This window comes from Benincasa hispida, chromosome 9, assembly GCF_009727055.1.
Source record: "Benincasa hispida cultivar B227 chromosome 9, ASM972705v1, whole genome shotgun sequence".
Lineage (NCBI taxonomy): Eukaryota > Viridiplantae > Streptophyta > Magnoliopsida > Cucurbitales > Cucurbitaceae > Benincasa > Benincasa hispida.
This window is the reverse complement of record NC_052357.1, coordinates 7,194,201-7,210,960: the sequence shown is the minus strand read 5'-3', so window position 1 is coordinate 7,210,960 and position 16,760 is coordinate 7,194,201. Positions and strand designations below refer to the sequence as shown.

At 34.8% G+C, this 16,760-nt stretch overlaps 3 protein-coding genes across 4 annotated transcripts; 1 reads left to right on the top strand and 2 right to left on the bottom strand.

The window, feature by feature from the left end:
- The first annotated feature begins 3,087 nt into the window (after positions 1-3,087).
- On the top strand, positions 3,088-5,059 carry LOC120085820 (solute carrier family 25 member 44-like). Its single transcript, XM_039042028.1, has one exon. It carries the CDS (start codon positions 3,791-3,793, stop codon positions 4,844-4,846), a length of 1,056 nt encoding a protein of 351 aa, XP_038897956.1. The 5' UTR covers positions 3,088-3,790; the 3' UTR covers positions 4,847-5,059.
- On the bottom strand, positions 4,632-9,181 carry LOC120085821 (PHD finger protein ALFIN-LIKE 3-like). Of its 2 annotated transcripts, XM_039042030.1 has the most exons (6): positions 8,805-9,181; positions 7,936-7,968; positions 7,454-7,682; positions 7,245-7,365; positions 6,517-6,786; positions 4,632-4,769 (listed from the first exon to the last, which is right to left on the bottom strand). In XM_039042030.1, exons 1-5 carry the CDS (start codon positions 8,905-8,907, stop codon positions 6,520-6,522), a joined length of 753 nt encoding a protein of 250 aa, XP_038897958.1. In that variant the 5' UTR covers positions 8,908-9,181; the 3' UTR covers positions 4,632-4,769; positions 6,517-6,519. The 2 variants fall into 2 exon arrangements, with proteins under 2 accessions (XP_038897958.1, XP_038897957.1); XM_039042029.1 differs by lacking the exon at positions 4,632-4,769 and having other exon boundaries at positions 6,233-6,786; positions 8,805-9,180.
- A 1,853-nt stretch (positions 9,182-11,034) lies between these two features.
- LOC120085798 (phospholipid:diacylglycerol acyltransferase 1) lies at positions 11,035-16,415 on the bottom strand. Its single transcript, XM_039041991.1, has 6 exons — positions 15,447-16,415; positions 14,878-15,100; positions 14,459-14,742; positions 13,317-13,626; positions 12,628-12,887; positions 11,035-11,815 (listed from the first exon to the last, which is right to left on the bottom strand). Exons 1-6 carry the CDS (start codon positions 15,869-15,871, stop codon positions 11,332-11,334), a joined length of 1,986 nt encoding a protein of 661 aa, XP_038897919.1. The 5' UTR covers positions 15,872-16,415; the 3' UTR covers positions 11,035-11,331.
- Positions 16,416-16,760: the final 345 nt, after the last annotated feature.

Below are 16,760 nucleotides of genomic sequence, written 5' to 3'. Positions count from 1 at the left end.
CGATATCTTACTCATTGGGAATGATGTAGGGTATCTTACTAACATTAAGAAATGGTTGGTAGCTTAATTCCAAATGAAAGACTTGGGAGAGGCGCAATATGTATTTGGGATCCAAATTATTAAAGATCGTAAGAACAGAACGTTGGCTCTGTCTCAAGCAACTTATATCAACAAAATATTGACTAGATCTTCGATGCAGAACTCTAAAAAGGGTTTATTACCTTATCCTAAGATACCTCAAGAAGATGAGGATATGAGACGTATTCTCTATGGCTCAGCTGTGGGTAGTTTAATGTATGCTATGCTTTGTACTAGGCCAGGCATTTGTTATGCAATGGGAATAGTCAGTAGCTACCAGTCCAATCCAGGGTTTGATCATTGGACTGTAGTTAAGAACATCCTCAAGTATCTTAAGAAACGAGGGACTATAAGCCGATGTATGGAGCTAAGGATTTGATCCTTATAGGATACACCGACACTGATTTCCAAACTGACAAAGATTCTAGGAAATCCATATCAGGATCAGTGTTTATCCTAAATGGGGTATCTGTAGTATGAAAGCATCAAACAAGGATGCATTGCAGATTCCACTATGAAAACTGAGTATGTAGTTGCTTGTGAAGCAGCAAAGGAAGTAGTTTGACTTAGGAAGTTCTAAGCGATTTGGAAGTGGTTCCAAATATGAACTTATCCTTAAGGGATCGAATCCCAAGTGGAAGCGTGTGATTGCCTTAAAATTTTATTTTCAATTTTACAAAAAAAAATACGGTATAAAAGAATAACATAATGGATAAACAATCAAGATTAGCATGCATTTAAGAAAAAAAAAAGAGGGAATAGCTAAAACTTACCTTTGTAGATTCCCAAATTCTTCACAATTCCCTCCGCGACTTTTCCGGAACATATCTTCAATAATCAAGGGACACCACCGTAAGTGAAACCTTGTTATTCTCTAGGATGCCAAGAATTGGATATGTGGTCTCCAAGATTTGGAAGAAGAATAAGAGTAGTAGAGAAAAGAAGAGAGATTTTGAGAGAAGTAGTAGAAGACTAGGATTACAAATTTCCAATTCAACTGTGCCTTAAACATGAGCCATAAAAACCTATTTATAGAGAGGAGGGGTGAACCCGTTCTCCTAGTCTTTCTTATTTCTATTCTAGTTCTAATTTAATTAAATAACTTTTATTTAATTAAATAATCATATATATTAAATCCAATTTTATATCTTTAATTAATAAATAAATATCACATGTTTATTTATCTCTACTTCTAAAAAAATTAATTAATCATCAATTAATCGATTAAACGACTATATTAAATCATATTTAATATAGAATTAATCAACATATAATTGTCACATATTTATATATATACTTTTGTTTAATATTTGAATCTTATTTAAATATTTTTCTCTCTTAATTATAGATCACATATATAATTAACCATATTATATTAATCTCGTCAATATGTAATTAATTTGAACAATTCAAACTATTCCTCTTATATATCCTTTAGTGAGCTAACATGGAGACCTAATGGATCTACAGATTAGAAGCTCCAATGATATAAGATTAATTAATTAAACTCTTTAATTAAATTAATCAATTTTCATTAACATCCGTCACTCAACTAAAGGTGAATAGCTGCACTCTTCGCATTGTAGATTTATTTTTGTGTCCATAGATATAACCAATCAACATGAGTTGACCTTTCACAAATTGCTTACTGGGTCAAAATATCGTTTTACTCCTGTAGTTACATCTAATTCTTAAATATCGTTGATCCATCTAATTAACAAACAGTTTATATCCAACTATAAACTAACACCTTTTGGGCCAGTGAGAGGTTGAGGCCTCAGCTATTAAGAGAGCAATTTATCTACTTTCCATAAGGTCTGAAAAGGAGTAAATTCCATATTGTGTAGTTGTGTTCCTAGCTCCCTACTCGAATAAGTCCCCAAAATGGTAGGCTTTTTTAGTCGGTTAACAAGGTCACTCTCATCCATATAAATTAAAGGATTTTCCTCATAAATAGGAGTTCACAACTCACTCAGGATTAAGGTCAAGTCACCTATGGTCATTCTAGTAAAATGTAAGTCTCTTCTAGCAATGGTGTTATATAGAGAGACTATTCATTTCACGGTCCGGTCTTATACAAACTCTTTGTATAGAATACCCTAGCTCACATGTCTCCACATGAACGATCACGATCAGATAATTTATGTAGCACTTTACAACAATTGTAACATATATAAAACAGACTGTATTCATAGTATTACTGGGATAAGATATCCAACTTTATCTACTACTATAGACCGTTTAAGTTATCACTTAAATATTTCGTACGATGTCCACGCATGGGGCATGAGCCTCTTGCCCATGTCATGCAATTTCCTCGGCTAACCTTCTTGTCAGCCTGTCCGTGCATTCAGCCTTGAGTTCTCACCAGTATGCTGCCCATGCGCGTGTCTTGGCACCAGTTAACCCAAGGCCTTGGCCGACCGTGCCGATGCTCAGGAGTTAAGATCCAGACACTTTGCCTCTTAGATCCCTTTTCACAAATATAAATAATATATTTTCTAGCTTGTTGGTTCACCTTTGTAACTGCTTTGGGTGAAAGATCCCAAGGTCTTTTTTTTATTTTATTTATTTTATTTTTAATACTCCCTCCTTTGATTATTTATCTACTGTTTTTTTAGATCACATTTTTATTCATTATAGCCTAGATCAATTAATCTCCAATTGGGAAGCTAGTTTGTATTACACCCATTAGGTGTCGGAGTTTAATCTCCTTTATTTTATCTATTAAAAAATTGTTTCTTTTGAAAAAAAAAAACTCTTAAGATCGTTATTTCCATTAAAAAATAATACATTAGAAATCTATTTTAAAATAACATAGTATCAGACAATTTCATTTCTATCCTTTGAAATTTAAGAATAAATATTGAATTTAGTCGATATAATTTATAAACCCACAAAACATAAGCAATCCATGCATTTACATTAAAAAAAGAATCTTGAACTAATTTATTATATACTAAAATATACAAGTAAATTATTATAAAACTCAAAATATAGGGATGAAAATTATTTTTTAGGGAATGTGAAAGCAGTAATTTTAAAGAGAAAAAGAGAAAACTTGCAGAAAAATCAAATGTGATTGGTGGATATTCATGTAGGTGCGTCGCAGAGGATAAAAGCTGAAAAAAAAATACGGTCTCGATGGATAGGGATTACACGTCACTCATAGGTTCGAACGACCCGCCGCCTAGCGCCCCAACAAAGAAGGAAACCCTAACAAAGCAAAGCCAGCCGATTTTCCTAATCCCTTACCGCCACGTGTCAGTCATCTTTTCCCATTCTTTTATCTTTCCCTCACTCCTCTTTCCGCACTCATCCGGTTTCCCTTCCTCCTTCTCCGACCGCCATTTCCACCCAATCGGAACCCTAAAATTCCTTCTTCCACTGGTTTCCGACGAATTTTTCGCCGGTGAATGTTGTCGTTTCACCTGGAAATGGTGGAACAGTACGTCGTCGATCGTGTTCCATCCAAGACCTTGTTCCACAAGAGGAAAAAAACTCTTCAGAATTGAATAATTCCAGATCTGTCTCCTCTCTGAAATTTGTATATTAATCAAAAGTTTTGTACAGTTACCTTAGATTCGGTTGTAGCCGGAAGAAATGGCGCCGGAGATTTGAGTTTTGAAGTTTGGAATTCTTCGACTGTTCGTTTTTCTTTTTTTTTTAGTTTTTTTTTTTCATTCTGTGAAGCTTGGAGAAGGTGGCGAAGATGAATCTAGGTGCGGCGGAGGAAGAATCGCCGCAGGAAATTCATATTCCGGCCGAAATTGATTGGCAAATGCTCGATAAATCTAAATTCTTCTTTCTCGGTGCAGCGTTGTTTTCAGGTGTTTCAGCTTCTCTTTACCCTATGGTAGTGTTGAAAACTCGGCAACAGGTTGCTCATTCGCAGCTTTCTTGCATCAGAACCGCATTTTCTCTTGTCCGCCATGAAGGTTTTCGAGCTCTCTACAGAGGGTTTGGTACTTCTTTAATGGGAACTATCCCTGCTAGAGCTCTCTACATGGGAGCTCTTGAGATTACAAAGAGCTATGTCGGAACAGCCACCATTAAAGTGGGATTTCCAGAAACTACCGCAGCTACCATTGCTAACGCAGCTGCTGGATTGAGTGCTGCAATGGCAGCTCAGCTTGTATGGACTCCTGTTGATGTTGTAAGTCAAAGACTCATGGTTCAACCTAGCTATAACAATCCCAATTCTTCCTCAACTCATTACATCAATGGAATCGATGCATTTCGTAAGATCCTCAATGCCGATGGCCTCCGAGGCCTCTACCGAGGATTCGGGATATCAATTTTGACCTACGCACCGTCGAATGCTGTGTGGTGGGCTTCTTATTATGTAGCTCAGCGGCTGGTTTGGGGTGGAATTGGATGCTGCTATTATGCAAAGAAGGTTCAGGTTGATGAAGGTAATGAAAATGGAGGTTATGGTAATAATGTCTACAAACCCGATTCCAAGACTGTGATTGCAGTACAGGGGGCCAGCGCAGCAATGGCGGGGAGTATATCGGCTTTGATAACAATGCCGCTCGATACAATCAAGACAAGATTGCAGGTTTTGGATGGGGATGAAAATGGGAGAAGAGGGCCAACTATAGGACAGACATTGAGGAATTTGGTGAGGGAAGGTGGATGGACGGCATGTTACCGAGGCTTGGCGCCGAGATGTGCGTCGATGTCGATGTCTGCAACGACGATGATCACTACATATGAGTTTTTGAAACGGCTATCAACAAAGAATCAAGAGAGTTTAAGTAGCTAAAACATAGCAGGAAGATGGGACTTTTCATGGAGAAGATTGTCATTTTTCTGAAACTGCTTCTGTAATTCTCTTTTTTTTTTTTTCAATTTCTCTCTCTTTTTTTTTTCTAATTTTATTTTAATGAATCCAATCTGAATCTAGCTTGTTCATATAATGTAAGGCATCGCCATGTTCATATTATAAAATGTATAGAAATAATTACTTCCTGTAAAATCGGTGCTCTTCTTTGTTTATTTTAACACTGAATATGGTGTTGGCCATATTAAATTATGTAGGTTTAAATACTGCTTTCTTTTTTTTTTTTTAGAAATCTATATATTTTTTTTGCTTTGATTCTTAAACATTCAATCCTTTCATTTTAAATTTTTAAGGGATCAAAATAGACAATTTTAAAAAGTCCGTTAATTAAAATAGACCAAGATCAAAAGTATGATAAAAATGAAAATCAAAATGAGTCGAAATTAAAAGTTTTTTTGACACGATGATTCAATTTCTAAATTGACTTGCTAATTTTATTAAATAAAAACTTAAAAATCTCCCAAAATGTTTAGATCATAGTTAGAATCATTCTGCTCAAAGACAGCATAAACATTGTTTATTTCAAATACCAAAGAGAACATTTTCTAACATAACTCGAACTTCCATAGTACTGTTTTCATGGAAAAGCATATTATAACCTTATAAAAATGCCATACTGACTTTCATAATTGTATATAAACCCCATGCTGCAAAATGGGCTCTGTAAGTGCAATAGATCAAATAATAGTTGCAACCATAAATGAGACTTTCAATTATAGCTTATTTTATATTTTCTAAGAATCTTCAAATCAGAACGTATTAAAGGGTAAAAATTGTCATATTTTTTAAATTTAAGTTTATTATAGATTTTTCCTTATCCTAAAACAAAAGAATGTTGCCAACCGAACTGGAGATTAATAAAGGTTATCTAGATTAATTAAACGATTGTCCTTGTCCTTGTCAAAGTCCATAGATATAAATGATGATTAAAAGATTCCATCTTCAAACTGAAGATTTCAATAAAGTAAATCATAACACCCAGAAAAGACATTCATGTATTATAAGTGGGCCTATACCTTATATGGATCTTTAATAATAATTGAAATTATAATGTTGCAGTGGGCCCATGGGTTTGTAGTTCTATTTTTGGTCATGGTGGGGTTATCATATAGATCTAATTGTTTCAACTCTAAGTTACCAATTAATCCAAAATAATTCCAGTCACAAACTTGTACTAGCAACCTTAGACAAAAAATAATTTTAAAAAAATACCTTCAACATCAAGAAAAGTACATTGTATACCACAAACTACACTCATGAAGGAAAAAATAACCAATCTCCTATTGGAATCTAACAGGCAAACAGAAATAGAGGTTCCAGATCACTGAGTATTTCTTTACTAAATCAAAAGGTAAAAATGGTTCATTTCTTGAGAGCTTTCAAAGTTATAAGCTAATTTTCATAGAGAATTAAAAGGAAATACTAAGAGGCAATCTTACAGACTAAGCGATCTAGAATTTACATAGAAACTCAAAAGGCAAGTGATACCCAAAACTGGAAACATGAAATGTGCTCAAAAGCAAAGCAATTTGCCCTGTGATATCAATTTATCAATCAAAATAGAAATTTCCTTTTCCAGATTTGTACTATACCATTCAAATGCGGCTTCTCTTGTTGCTGCAGGATGGGCATTTGTATTGCTTAATGTGCTCGGCTTTTGCTGGAGTTATTCTAACACACTTTCCATGGAACCATTTCTCACAGATATCACAGCAAATCCAAAATTCATCTGAAGCATAATTCTCACCACATGCCCCACACAAAGTGTCACCGTGCTCATCTTCGTCTTCTTCATACAACGTCTCTACCTCTTCCCTTGCCTGCGGCTGCCTTGCGTACATTCCTTGCATTTCAGCTTCCCTCTGAAAATAGTTGAAAGATAGAAAGAATAACTAATCCGTGTAATTGATGCAGTAGATTGCATTGCATGAACAAGCACCACCAACAAGTAAGTGTCATAGGATATCTTATCCTAGCTCGGTTTCTTCCTTGAATAGAAGGAGGGGAAATAGCTGAGCCCCAGGAACAGGCATGGAGTACAAATAAATTCATTTCTAGAAAAATAGATCACAAATCAAGACATCAATGACAAACTGAAAAATTGGAGACTGTCCAGCAGAGCAACAAACATTATCATAACTAATATCATTGTCCCAGCTCCATTCTTTTACTATATGTAGAACAGTAGAAGCGGGGGGGAATGTCTAAGCTACATCTGTTAGTAGAGATATGAAATAAAAAAAAAATGTTATATTCAGAAATAGAGTACCTCAAGTAAAATCAATCAGCCAACTGGAAAACTGAAGATCTATCCACATACCGTTTTAAAGCTCGACTTGGATTTAGCACTTGATGACTTCTCCTTAACTTGTTTCTTTGCAATACCTGTGACTACTTCGAATACAGTTGGCAAATCATTTATCATATTGAAAAGCCGCCTCCTGCATCAAAGAACATGGCACATAGAAAAATCAGCCATCATGGTTGTTGAAATAAATCCTATATGAACTAAATTCAAAATCAAAATACCTATCTGTTTTATCAAATCCAAATCTCGCACCAAAATAGTAGGCAACAGAGAGCAACCAAGAATCACTATGGACAGCAACCAAAGCCAACCAATCCCTTTCTTGCATGCCATCTCTTGCAAAATTAATACCCAACGCTGGCTCTGGAAGTTCTGGAGGTACTTCTTCAGCAGGTAAATTAACTTCCCATACTTCATTTGGAAACCCATACAAGCATAGATTTTCCTTCTCTTTAAGCACCAAATAATCAATATACATAGCTCAGAAGGGAGTTCTAAACTAAAGATCAAGAATGTAAAATCTAGTACTTGTGATGGACAAGAGACAAAGGAAAAATGGACAAATTAAACGCACATAATATTAAACGAAAGGGGATGAGGACAAAAGTTAAAATTCCAGGTAACAAGAACACATAACTCAACTTCATACACAATAAATTTACAGCTTAGAAGATAAGAAGCAAACAGAGATACGGGCATGTACCAGGATCACATTGTTGATAGAACTCTTCAACATCTGCAATGATTAAACCGACAAGAATTAGACATTCACAACTCCCAGATGTAACCAAAACAACCAAGCGCTCCTAGCTCTCAAATCAAATTTACAGAAACAAAGCCTCCAGCCATCACGTTTCTTGAACAAAAAAAAAATCAGCAAGACACAAAGTATGGACAGCATAAAAAGAAATAAAGACGTATCCACTACCTGAACAGCATAGTTCACATTCCTACATTTATCAAGTACTACATCCAAACACAAAATTAGTCAATTGTTATAAGAGTCGTGAACAAACTATACAGAAACATATCCTCATAGGTTTTGCAGCAACTCGCCCAAAATATCAGACATGCTGCAGAGATTAGTCGCAACAATTTAAATATTGCAGGCAAAGGAAGAGAGCTCTCTAGCTACAATACCAATACTCTCTATTATTCCTTACCGTATGAAGACGGCTACGCATGTACACAACTTGACCCAAAAAAAAAAAAAGGATCCGCATTCAGGAACAAAATTCACAATACGTTTCAACGCTTGTACAGGCAAAACTAAACTGAGATTCAAATTTTCATGGCGACAGTCATGTAAAGCCAAGAGTAGCACATTAGATAACACAATTTCCTTTCTCCTAGTTTTCTCTCAAAAACCAAACAGCAACATGACGAACAAAAAACACTAAAATCAGCCAAAATCAACCAAAAACAACGAAGGAGAAAACAATCCATTCCGAAACGTAAGGTGAAGGACGTAAAATACTTACTATTAAAGCCATGAAAACAGCAAAAACATAAAATGGATTTGCATCACGGCGTGTCCTAGAAAGAGTCAACGAGAACAGGAAAGAAGAATACCTACGGTGAGGGCTTTGATGACGCCGTTTCTTCGTCCCCTAAAATCACTGAAAACATCTTCCACTGAGCGATTGTGCACTGCGCCACCTCCATCCATGGCCATTTTCTTCCTGCTCGTCCTTCTGGAGACGAAATAGAGTCGAATAAGGGAAAAGAAAAAACTGCAGATTACCAAAACACACAGAGAGAGAGAGAGAGAGAGAATCCAAAATCCAAAATCCAAAATCCAAAAGCTCAATTTGCGAAAGGAATATATATTTATGGTTATGGATCGTGAACAGAGAAATTTGAATTTGTTGAAGGGCAAAGTCGGATTATTGAGATCTCTCCATATCTTTCCTTCATTGGATCCAATTGCCTTTTACCAAAATAATACTATTCTAATTTTATTCAAACTTAAAATATATTTTCATTTCCATAATGGAAAATAGAATAAAATGAAATAAAAAATTTATGCTCGAATGACCAATTTGATCTTTATCTCAACCTAATTTCAATTTGGTATTTTGTTTATTTATTTGTTCATTTGGGCTTGGTTTTGCCATAATTATTATTTTTTATTTTTTATTTTAAATTTACAGGATTGATTTTGTCATAATCTTTTATTAAGCCATATATATGTATCCTTTTTCTTTTTTCTTTTTTAAGGATATTGGTGGGTGTATTCATTCCTTAAAGGTGTAATATATATAAACAATATGATTATATATTTTATTTGAAATATTGTTTCTTTTTTCTCTGGCAAAGATATTGAATTAATTATGTGAGTGGAATAAATTGATTGTACAAGTCTATATCATTTGAGTTATGTTCATTTTGACATTTGAAATAAGATATCCACAAAAGTATAGATGATTTTTTTTCCCTTTTTGTATTTGTTACTCTTCTACTAAAACTCTTTGACAACCCTTGACTTTTACATCTGTTCTTTTATTTTCAGTATATTAAAGTTGTGTTTGGAATAACTTTTCGAGTGATTAAATTTAAAAAAAAATTGTTTTGAAAATAATTTATGCCCTAAAATGAATTTATAAAATAATTTGATTTAGGTGCACTTGAAACCAAATTTTAAACCAATGAATTTTGAGTGTTTAATGTGATTAATCTTTATAATTTGTATGAGAAACTCCAACCACCACCTCCAGCAATCGTGGATAGACACCTCTACCTTCAACGACTAGCGACGAACTCCGACTACCACCGCCACTAGCGAATTCTTTTATAATAATTTAAAATCAATAAAAATATTTTTAGTATATAATAAATAAAAAAATTACATAAAAACATTTTGAAAAAAGAGTTGTCAAACTCATGTATTTTTTATTTTAAGGAACTTTTATAAAAAATATTTAAATATGAAAAACATTTTTTTTTCTTTAAATCATTTTAAATAAATCCTTAATCTCGTTGGATAACATTTATCAAATTTAACATGTTTTTTTTTTTAAGAAAAAACACTTTATTTTAAAACGAAAGTTAACAAGTTGATGTTGTGAGTATTACTATTTCCTGGCACTACTCTTGCTACTACTTTGTTTAAAAAGGACTTTATTCAAATCCACATATTTATGAATTTAACAAATTATTCCTACTATTACTAGAGTTTTAGGTTGAGAAAACAATCTACGGTAAAACTGGCGGTAATAAACCGAGTAAAAATCGATTTTTAATTTTTCTAAAAAAAAAATAAATAAATAAGTGAAATTTAGTCTAAAGACATCTGGTGATATTTAAACCATTATGGATAATTATTTTAAATAACAAAACTATTAAAAATATAATGTAATGTCACTATCTATATAGTAAGATTTTACAATATTTGTAAATAAATTGACTCATTTTCATTTTCTTATATTTGATAACCACACTCATTTCTATTTTTCGCATAATCTTAAAATTTAATCCTTATCTACCTCTGTCAAGCAATTATTATTATTATTATTTAGTACATCTACCTCTCATTTAAAATTAAAACTATTCTGTTTCTCGATATTTTTATTTTAACGGGACAAACTTTATTTATAGTTAAATTTAAATCCAAGATTTAACAAATATGATAAATAAAATACAGGAATGACATACATTAGTTACATTATTTTTTGGGGAAAAAAAGGCTGTTGTCAGTCTATAATTCCCACGTTACTTAATTGAAAATATCAAATTTGCAGGTCTCAAGATGAAAAAATCAAATTTGCAGTCTCAAACTTTTGTTTCAAGGAGAATAAATGTGTGCACCAATAATTTATATTTCTACATCAAGATACGATAATTCTAATGTCTACAATATTGTAAAACAATAATAATGGTGAAAATAAAATTTTGGGCTTAGCTAATTACCAGTTCTGATGTAAAACACAAGAGATGTGAAAATGATCTTGGACAACCAAATTAAGAAATGGTTTTCCCATACTCCTAAAATCACCAGAGTTGCTTGAAATGATACAGTTTCAAGGTTTTTTTTGTGTGTGTGCTGAATTGGCTATGATATCAGAACATATATCATCAACTAACAACTAAGATCATCACATCACAGAGGCAATTTGATCTTCTCTGACCATTTAAATATATCAGAGTAGACTTGATCACCTCCCAAATCTTCCCCTTGAGCCCCTGCTGCTATTCGAATTATATCTTCGATCAATGCGAAGTTCCCCATTATATCGACGTGAGCGCCGCTCTGCGTTCCTCGTCCTTCTAGCAAGTTTGATGGGGGAGAATGATTGTACTCTCTAACATACGTTCGGATTCCTGAAGGATTAAATCTAGTTTTCCCTCTCCAGCCTTTGGCACACATGTAACCAGCACTTAGAACAGGTACGGTTTCATCTCCGTCGACGGTGTAAACTCCATCCTTCAGACAGCCATTTTCTTCCCCCTCATTTGCTGCAGTATCAATCTGAAATGGAATGTAGCATTCAGCAGCAGGAGATAGCTTATAAACATAAGCTCTTTCGGTCGGGATTCCAACTCCATATAAAGAAAAGATCTCCATGTCCGGAGCATTTGGCAATCTGTAGACCAGTTTCATATTAAACAAAGTTTAATAGAGCATAAGACTAGATAAGGATTCTGATAGGTTTCTCAAAGATATTCTTAGTTTTATGCAGTACAAGAGAGGAAAAAATGTGAGTCTTTGGCATTTTAAGAGGCCAAAGTCTCTTCCGAAACTTACTATAAAACACACAAGTACACAACAATTTGTCCTGTCCGACAATTCTATCACACTACCAACATACTGCTTTGTTTCCAGAAATATAGAATGTGCCCACCATAATGTGATGGCTTCCAAGTAACCGTTGGATACAAAGTTTACATCTGTGTATGCCTTCTAATAACCATTTGAAACAAATTTTGTAATTTAGTTCATGAATTCATCTGTGCCTTTCTCTAGACTTTATGGGCGAGCGCAATAAACATTTTTTGTTTTGATAGTTTCAAGGATTTAGTTCTGTCTACTGGACTGTATTGGTGAAAAACAAAGTACCCTTTAAGCTTTTTACTCTTTCCTAATTAATTTTCAATTGGAGATCTCTTTTGTAAACACCTATAGGTGTTTGGGGTCTCCCCTCATTTCATTTATTCAATGAAATGTTTCTTCTCTGAAAAAAAAAACATACATTTTTGTAATTTATCTCTCATAAATCTAAAGATAAAATACTATCAAACACGTTCTTCCAGTCTCCTCCAACGATTTCTCCTTTCCCACATCTTCGCCCATTCTTTCATTATAACATTAGTGTATTTGATAGGTGGTCTATCAAAATGTTGTTATGAAACCTAAATCTATATATTTTTGTAAAATCAAGAAGGATAAGATTCTCACCTCGTCTCCAACGGGTTGGACCAATACTTGTAGTGGTTGTATTTCGGATCATCAAGGTTGTCAGCAATCCCATAAGAGAAATGGGCACTCCCACGTTCCATTGTATGTGGGGCAACATAATGAAGTAAATCTATGACAGATCCAGCTGTATAAACTTTGTAATCTGAGATTGCTCTGATACCCTCAATTCCCATGTCATGGTATTCAGTCCAAACGTCCTGGCAAGTAGTATTTGCAACGTTGTGACCCTTGATAGCATCCTACAAGATAATAAGACGTGCAACATAAGACTTCTTTGAAGAAAATCATCAAGGTAACTGATGAGTTCGTTTTTCTTGCACAAATACAAGGAGACTTGCAAGTTTCTCCATGAAAGAATCAGGAAAAAGAGGATAACAAAACAACGATATATCCATCTGTGAAGTTTTTCCAGAACTGAACAGAATGCAGGCTTCTTAATAAATTCAATTTCAACTCAGCCACTAAATTCTTTGAGCCTCCACATATTGAAGCACAACTTTTCATGAAATGTTTACCTGATGAACATACTGCTGACAACCTACCAACACAATCCCTCACCATAGGGCAATCATTTGCCTGAAATCCAATTGCCTAACTACTTATTTCTACTTTGGGACAGAATTGAATAATTAAATTAAAAATCATTATGCTAAATAAAAGAGCCTTACCAAAAACTCAATCCTCTCAATCTCAGATGAATCTGCCTCTGCCATGTCTTTACCAAACGATATAATTCGCCCATAGTGAACTTTCTTTGAAGAAGTATCTCCATCACCATTACGTGTATCATTGTTTTTTTGCTTTCTTTTGCTGGGAACATGGCCATCTTCAGGTGACCAATCAAGGCCACCCCATATGACATCCCCTCCTTTTGGTATCATTGACATGGTTGAATCCCATGTACGAGTCATCTTCATAACATGCTGCAATGTTTGAATGCGAAATAGATCATTGTCCAAGAAAACCGGTGCAATAGCCCTGCATTATGTGAAGCAAGAGATATGAACTCTTTCAGTCAACAAAAATGCAAGGATTCAATGTTTGTAGATTGATAATCAAACAAAAGTGTTCTTAGAGAAGTGATCTCACGGAAATTAAAAGCTGTTAGCATTTTATTTTACAGAGCAGCCTTCTGACTGAGAAAAAGTACCTCAAAATGTACCCTATATATGATTCAAAAAATTAAAGGTTTTTAACGAAATTGGAAATGATTGTGACTTAAAGTTCATCCAGACACACTAGGAGAAATCTATATGCTAAGAATTGGAGCGTCATAACTATTGACATAGACAAAGGGGTGACCTGACATTACCACACAACTTGCTACAGCCGAGGATTTGTAGCACAAGAGTAGGTGTATCAACAACTTGAGTTCATTGAATGAGAACTTTCACCCTAGACAACTTCCAAACTTATGAATTCAAGGACAAGTTACATGTGCCAACTATAAAAATAGTAATTTCATTCCCTAACCATGGAAACATGTTAAATCACCAATTGACCCAAAAGCTTGAGATGATGGATGAAGGTAAGTTTAAGATTATATCATCTAACGCTCCGTTCACTTGTGGAGTTGAAATTTGCAGAAGACTCAACAAGTGGAAATAGATATTAATTGGGAAGAAAATAATATTGCAGGAGTTTGAACACTCCTAAATCATCTGCTTTTATGCCATGTTAAATCACTTTTTGATTCAAGCTTAAATTGATGGGTGAAGGTAAATTTAATATTATATCATCTAACAAAACACACAGAAATACACAAAACAGCCAAGTTACCCAACTACAGTGGAATTAAAGTGATAGAGACCTGGCAAATGCAATATCCTTAGCTTCAGCAGAGAAAAGCCCAGCAACAGCTTTGGGAACACCTAGAAAAGGTCCACCAATATTTATAATTGCTTTTATATGTTTAGCACACCAGTCTGGTCCTCCCCCACCACCCATTGGCGATGGAGCTTCAACCCACTTCATAAAGTGCATGAAGTATAAAACACCCATTGAATGCGGAATAATCACTGCCTTTTTCCCACCATTCGTAGCAACCATCAATTCTATGTTACTTTTTATTCGGCTGAGGGTTTGATCTCTAACCTTCATGATTTGATAAGTTAAGTAATCAACAAACAGTTGCAAACAGTTAGCAAGGGTAAAAATGGAACAACTTGCTCAGATGAAAAATGATGATATTTTTATCAAATATAAAATTGTATTCCACCAAATGATTACCTCTGTGTTCTGATATGAAATTCTCCAGTCATATGCAGCCATATACATAGTTTTTTCCTCATAACCAATACGAGCCAAGTTAGCAATCAGGACTGCCCACACAAAATAACCCGGAGCGAAATAGTCAGCAGCAACAAGCCCACTGACAGGCCTAACCCTAATTCCTGGAGGATCTAATCCAGTTTCATTATCCAATGACATATGTTCCACCCAGCATGAAGGTCTGCAAGGGAAAAAGGTTCAACAAGCATACCAAATTTAGTTATATAAAACCAACTAACAATTTCTTTAGATGTGCACCGTGAAACAGTTCATTGCAAATATTACCATCCAAACGAATTCTTCAAAAATCAACCATACAACACCAATAACCACAGCTTCATATAATTCAATACATCAATGACTTTAAAACCTCATACTATATAGCTCTCATATATCACTCTTCAATTCATGTGGAAGATTTACTAAAACTTAGCATCACTTATAAAACTCTGACAATTAGACAAAGAAACTTGAAATGATTAAACCATCAAAACAAAGGTACAGAGAAGGGTCATATTATCAAATACCTTTTATACACTTCGCCGAATGTGCCGCCCCACAGACGCTTCCTGAATAGACCTTCTGCACATTCATGGCCTTCCCAAAGTTCAAGCCCACCAGTGACAATCCCCGGGACAAATACCACAGGATGCTTCACCTTCAACCCCTCTTTCTTCAATTTGACACCCGGTGGATCCGGCAATGGACCTGTGATTGCCTCTGTCACATACTGAGGCAATGATGCGGGCATCGCATTGTACAGAAACAACAAGAGCCACCATGTCGTACAAACGCACCCAACAAACCAACAACAACTATCCACACACGACCACCTTTTCTTTGCCTTAGTTTCCTTTACTCTTCCGCTAACCTTCTCCTTCTTATCCTCGTCTTCATCCTTCTGAATTTTGGAATCTTTTTCCACCGCCTTTCTCCGACGAATTAAAGACATATTTGGCAGTACTCAATTAAAAACCTCTAACTAAAATTTCACAAATTAATCATCTCTACAAACCCATTTGAGTTTCAGAGTTTATATTCCGAAATTTTCATCAAATTTCTCTCAGAAACAGAATAATAAGAAGCAAAACAATCTAGGGAACGAAAACCCAACAACAAAATCTGGTGGAAAGAAAGAAAAACTAAATAAACATCTGTTTGTGAATTGAAATTCTTATGTAATAAAAAGAAGAAGAAATGTATCTTCCCAATCCGGAAAAAGTTGTTTTTCTGGGCAAACAAACAGCGCCAATTCAAAGCGAAAAGAATACCTAAAAATCTAAAGAAAACGCCGTGTTCAAGAGATAAATAACCGAAAGACTGCCTTGGAAAGGAAATGGAAGCTTTGTCGTCACTTTGTGCAGTTACAAACAGAAGCTTAAGCTTATCAATCAATGGGGGGTCGGATCGGGAGGAGCTGCCGACTGCTCAGCAAGATAGCAAAATTATGGCGCAGAAACGAAACTGTGCTGGCTCTCTCTACGTGTTTGCTATTGCTTTCAGATTTTGACTGAATCGTTTTTGATAAATTGCAAATTTTAAAAATTAGATATTCGTTTTATTACGTGGCAGTACTTAATTGGGTAGTTTTTTGTTTATTTTATATTCTTTATCCATTTTGATTGGCTCTCTTAATGAAGTTCAACCGAATTGAGAGACGTGATTATGGAGGACCGTTCTTTTATCCGTGTGCGCAACTGCAGTGGATTTTAATTTCCATGTCTCTGGGCCCCACCCCCAGCGCGTGAAACACGTGTGCCTCGCACGCATACGTCGTCGTATTGTCCTTGGGAAAGGAATTTAATTTTATCTTATGCCCCCATTTGTTTTTCCAACATGGA

Bases quoted from the DNA above. Each gene is read 5' to 3' on its own strand.
- LOC120085820 (XM_039042028.1), top strand. From the start codon at position 3,791: ATGAATCTAGGTGCGGCGGAGGAAGAATCGCCGCAGGAAATTCATATT.
- LOC120085821 (XM_039042030.1), bottom strand. From the start codon at position 8,907: ATGGCCATGGATGGAGGTGGCGCAGTGCACAATCGCTCAGTGGAAGAT. The intron at 7,969-8,804 runs GTATTCTTCTTT...TAATCATTGCAG, and splicing joins CATCAAAGCCCTCACCGTAG to ATGTTGAAGAGTTCTATCAA. The intron at 7,366-7,453 runs GTATTTTGATTT...TCTTTGATGCAG, and splicing joins GGATTTGATAAAACAGATAG to GAGGCGGCTTTTCAATATGA.
- LOC120085798 (XM_039041991.1), bottom strand. From the start codon at position 15,871: ATGTCTTTAATTCGTCGGAGAAAGGCGGTGGAAAAAGATTCCAAAATT. The intron at 15,101-15,446 runs GTATTTGATAAT...TTTCCCTTGCAG, and splicing joins TTCGGCGAAGTGTATAAAAG to ACCTTCATGCTGGGTGGAAC. The intron at 14,743-14,877 runs GTAATCATTTGG...CAAATCATGAAG, and splicing joins TTTCATATCAGAACACAGAG to GTTAGAGATCAAACCCTCAG.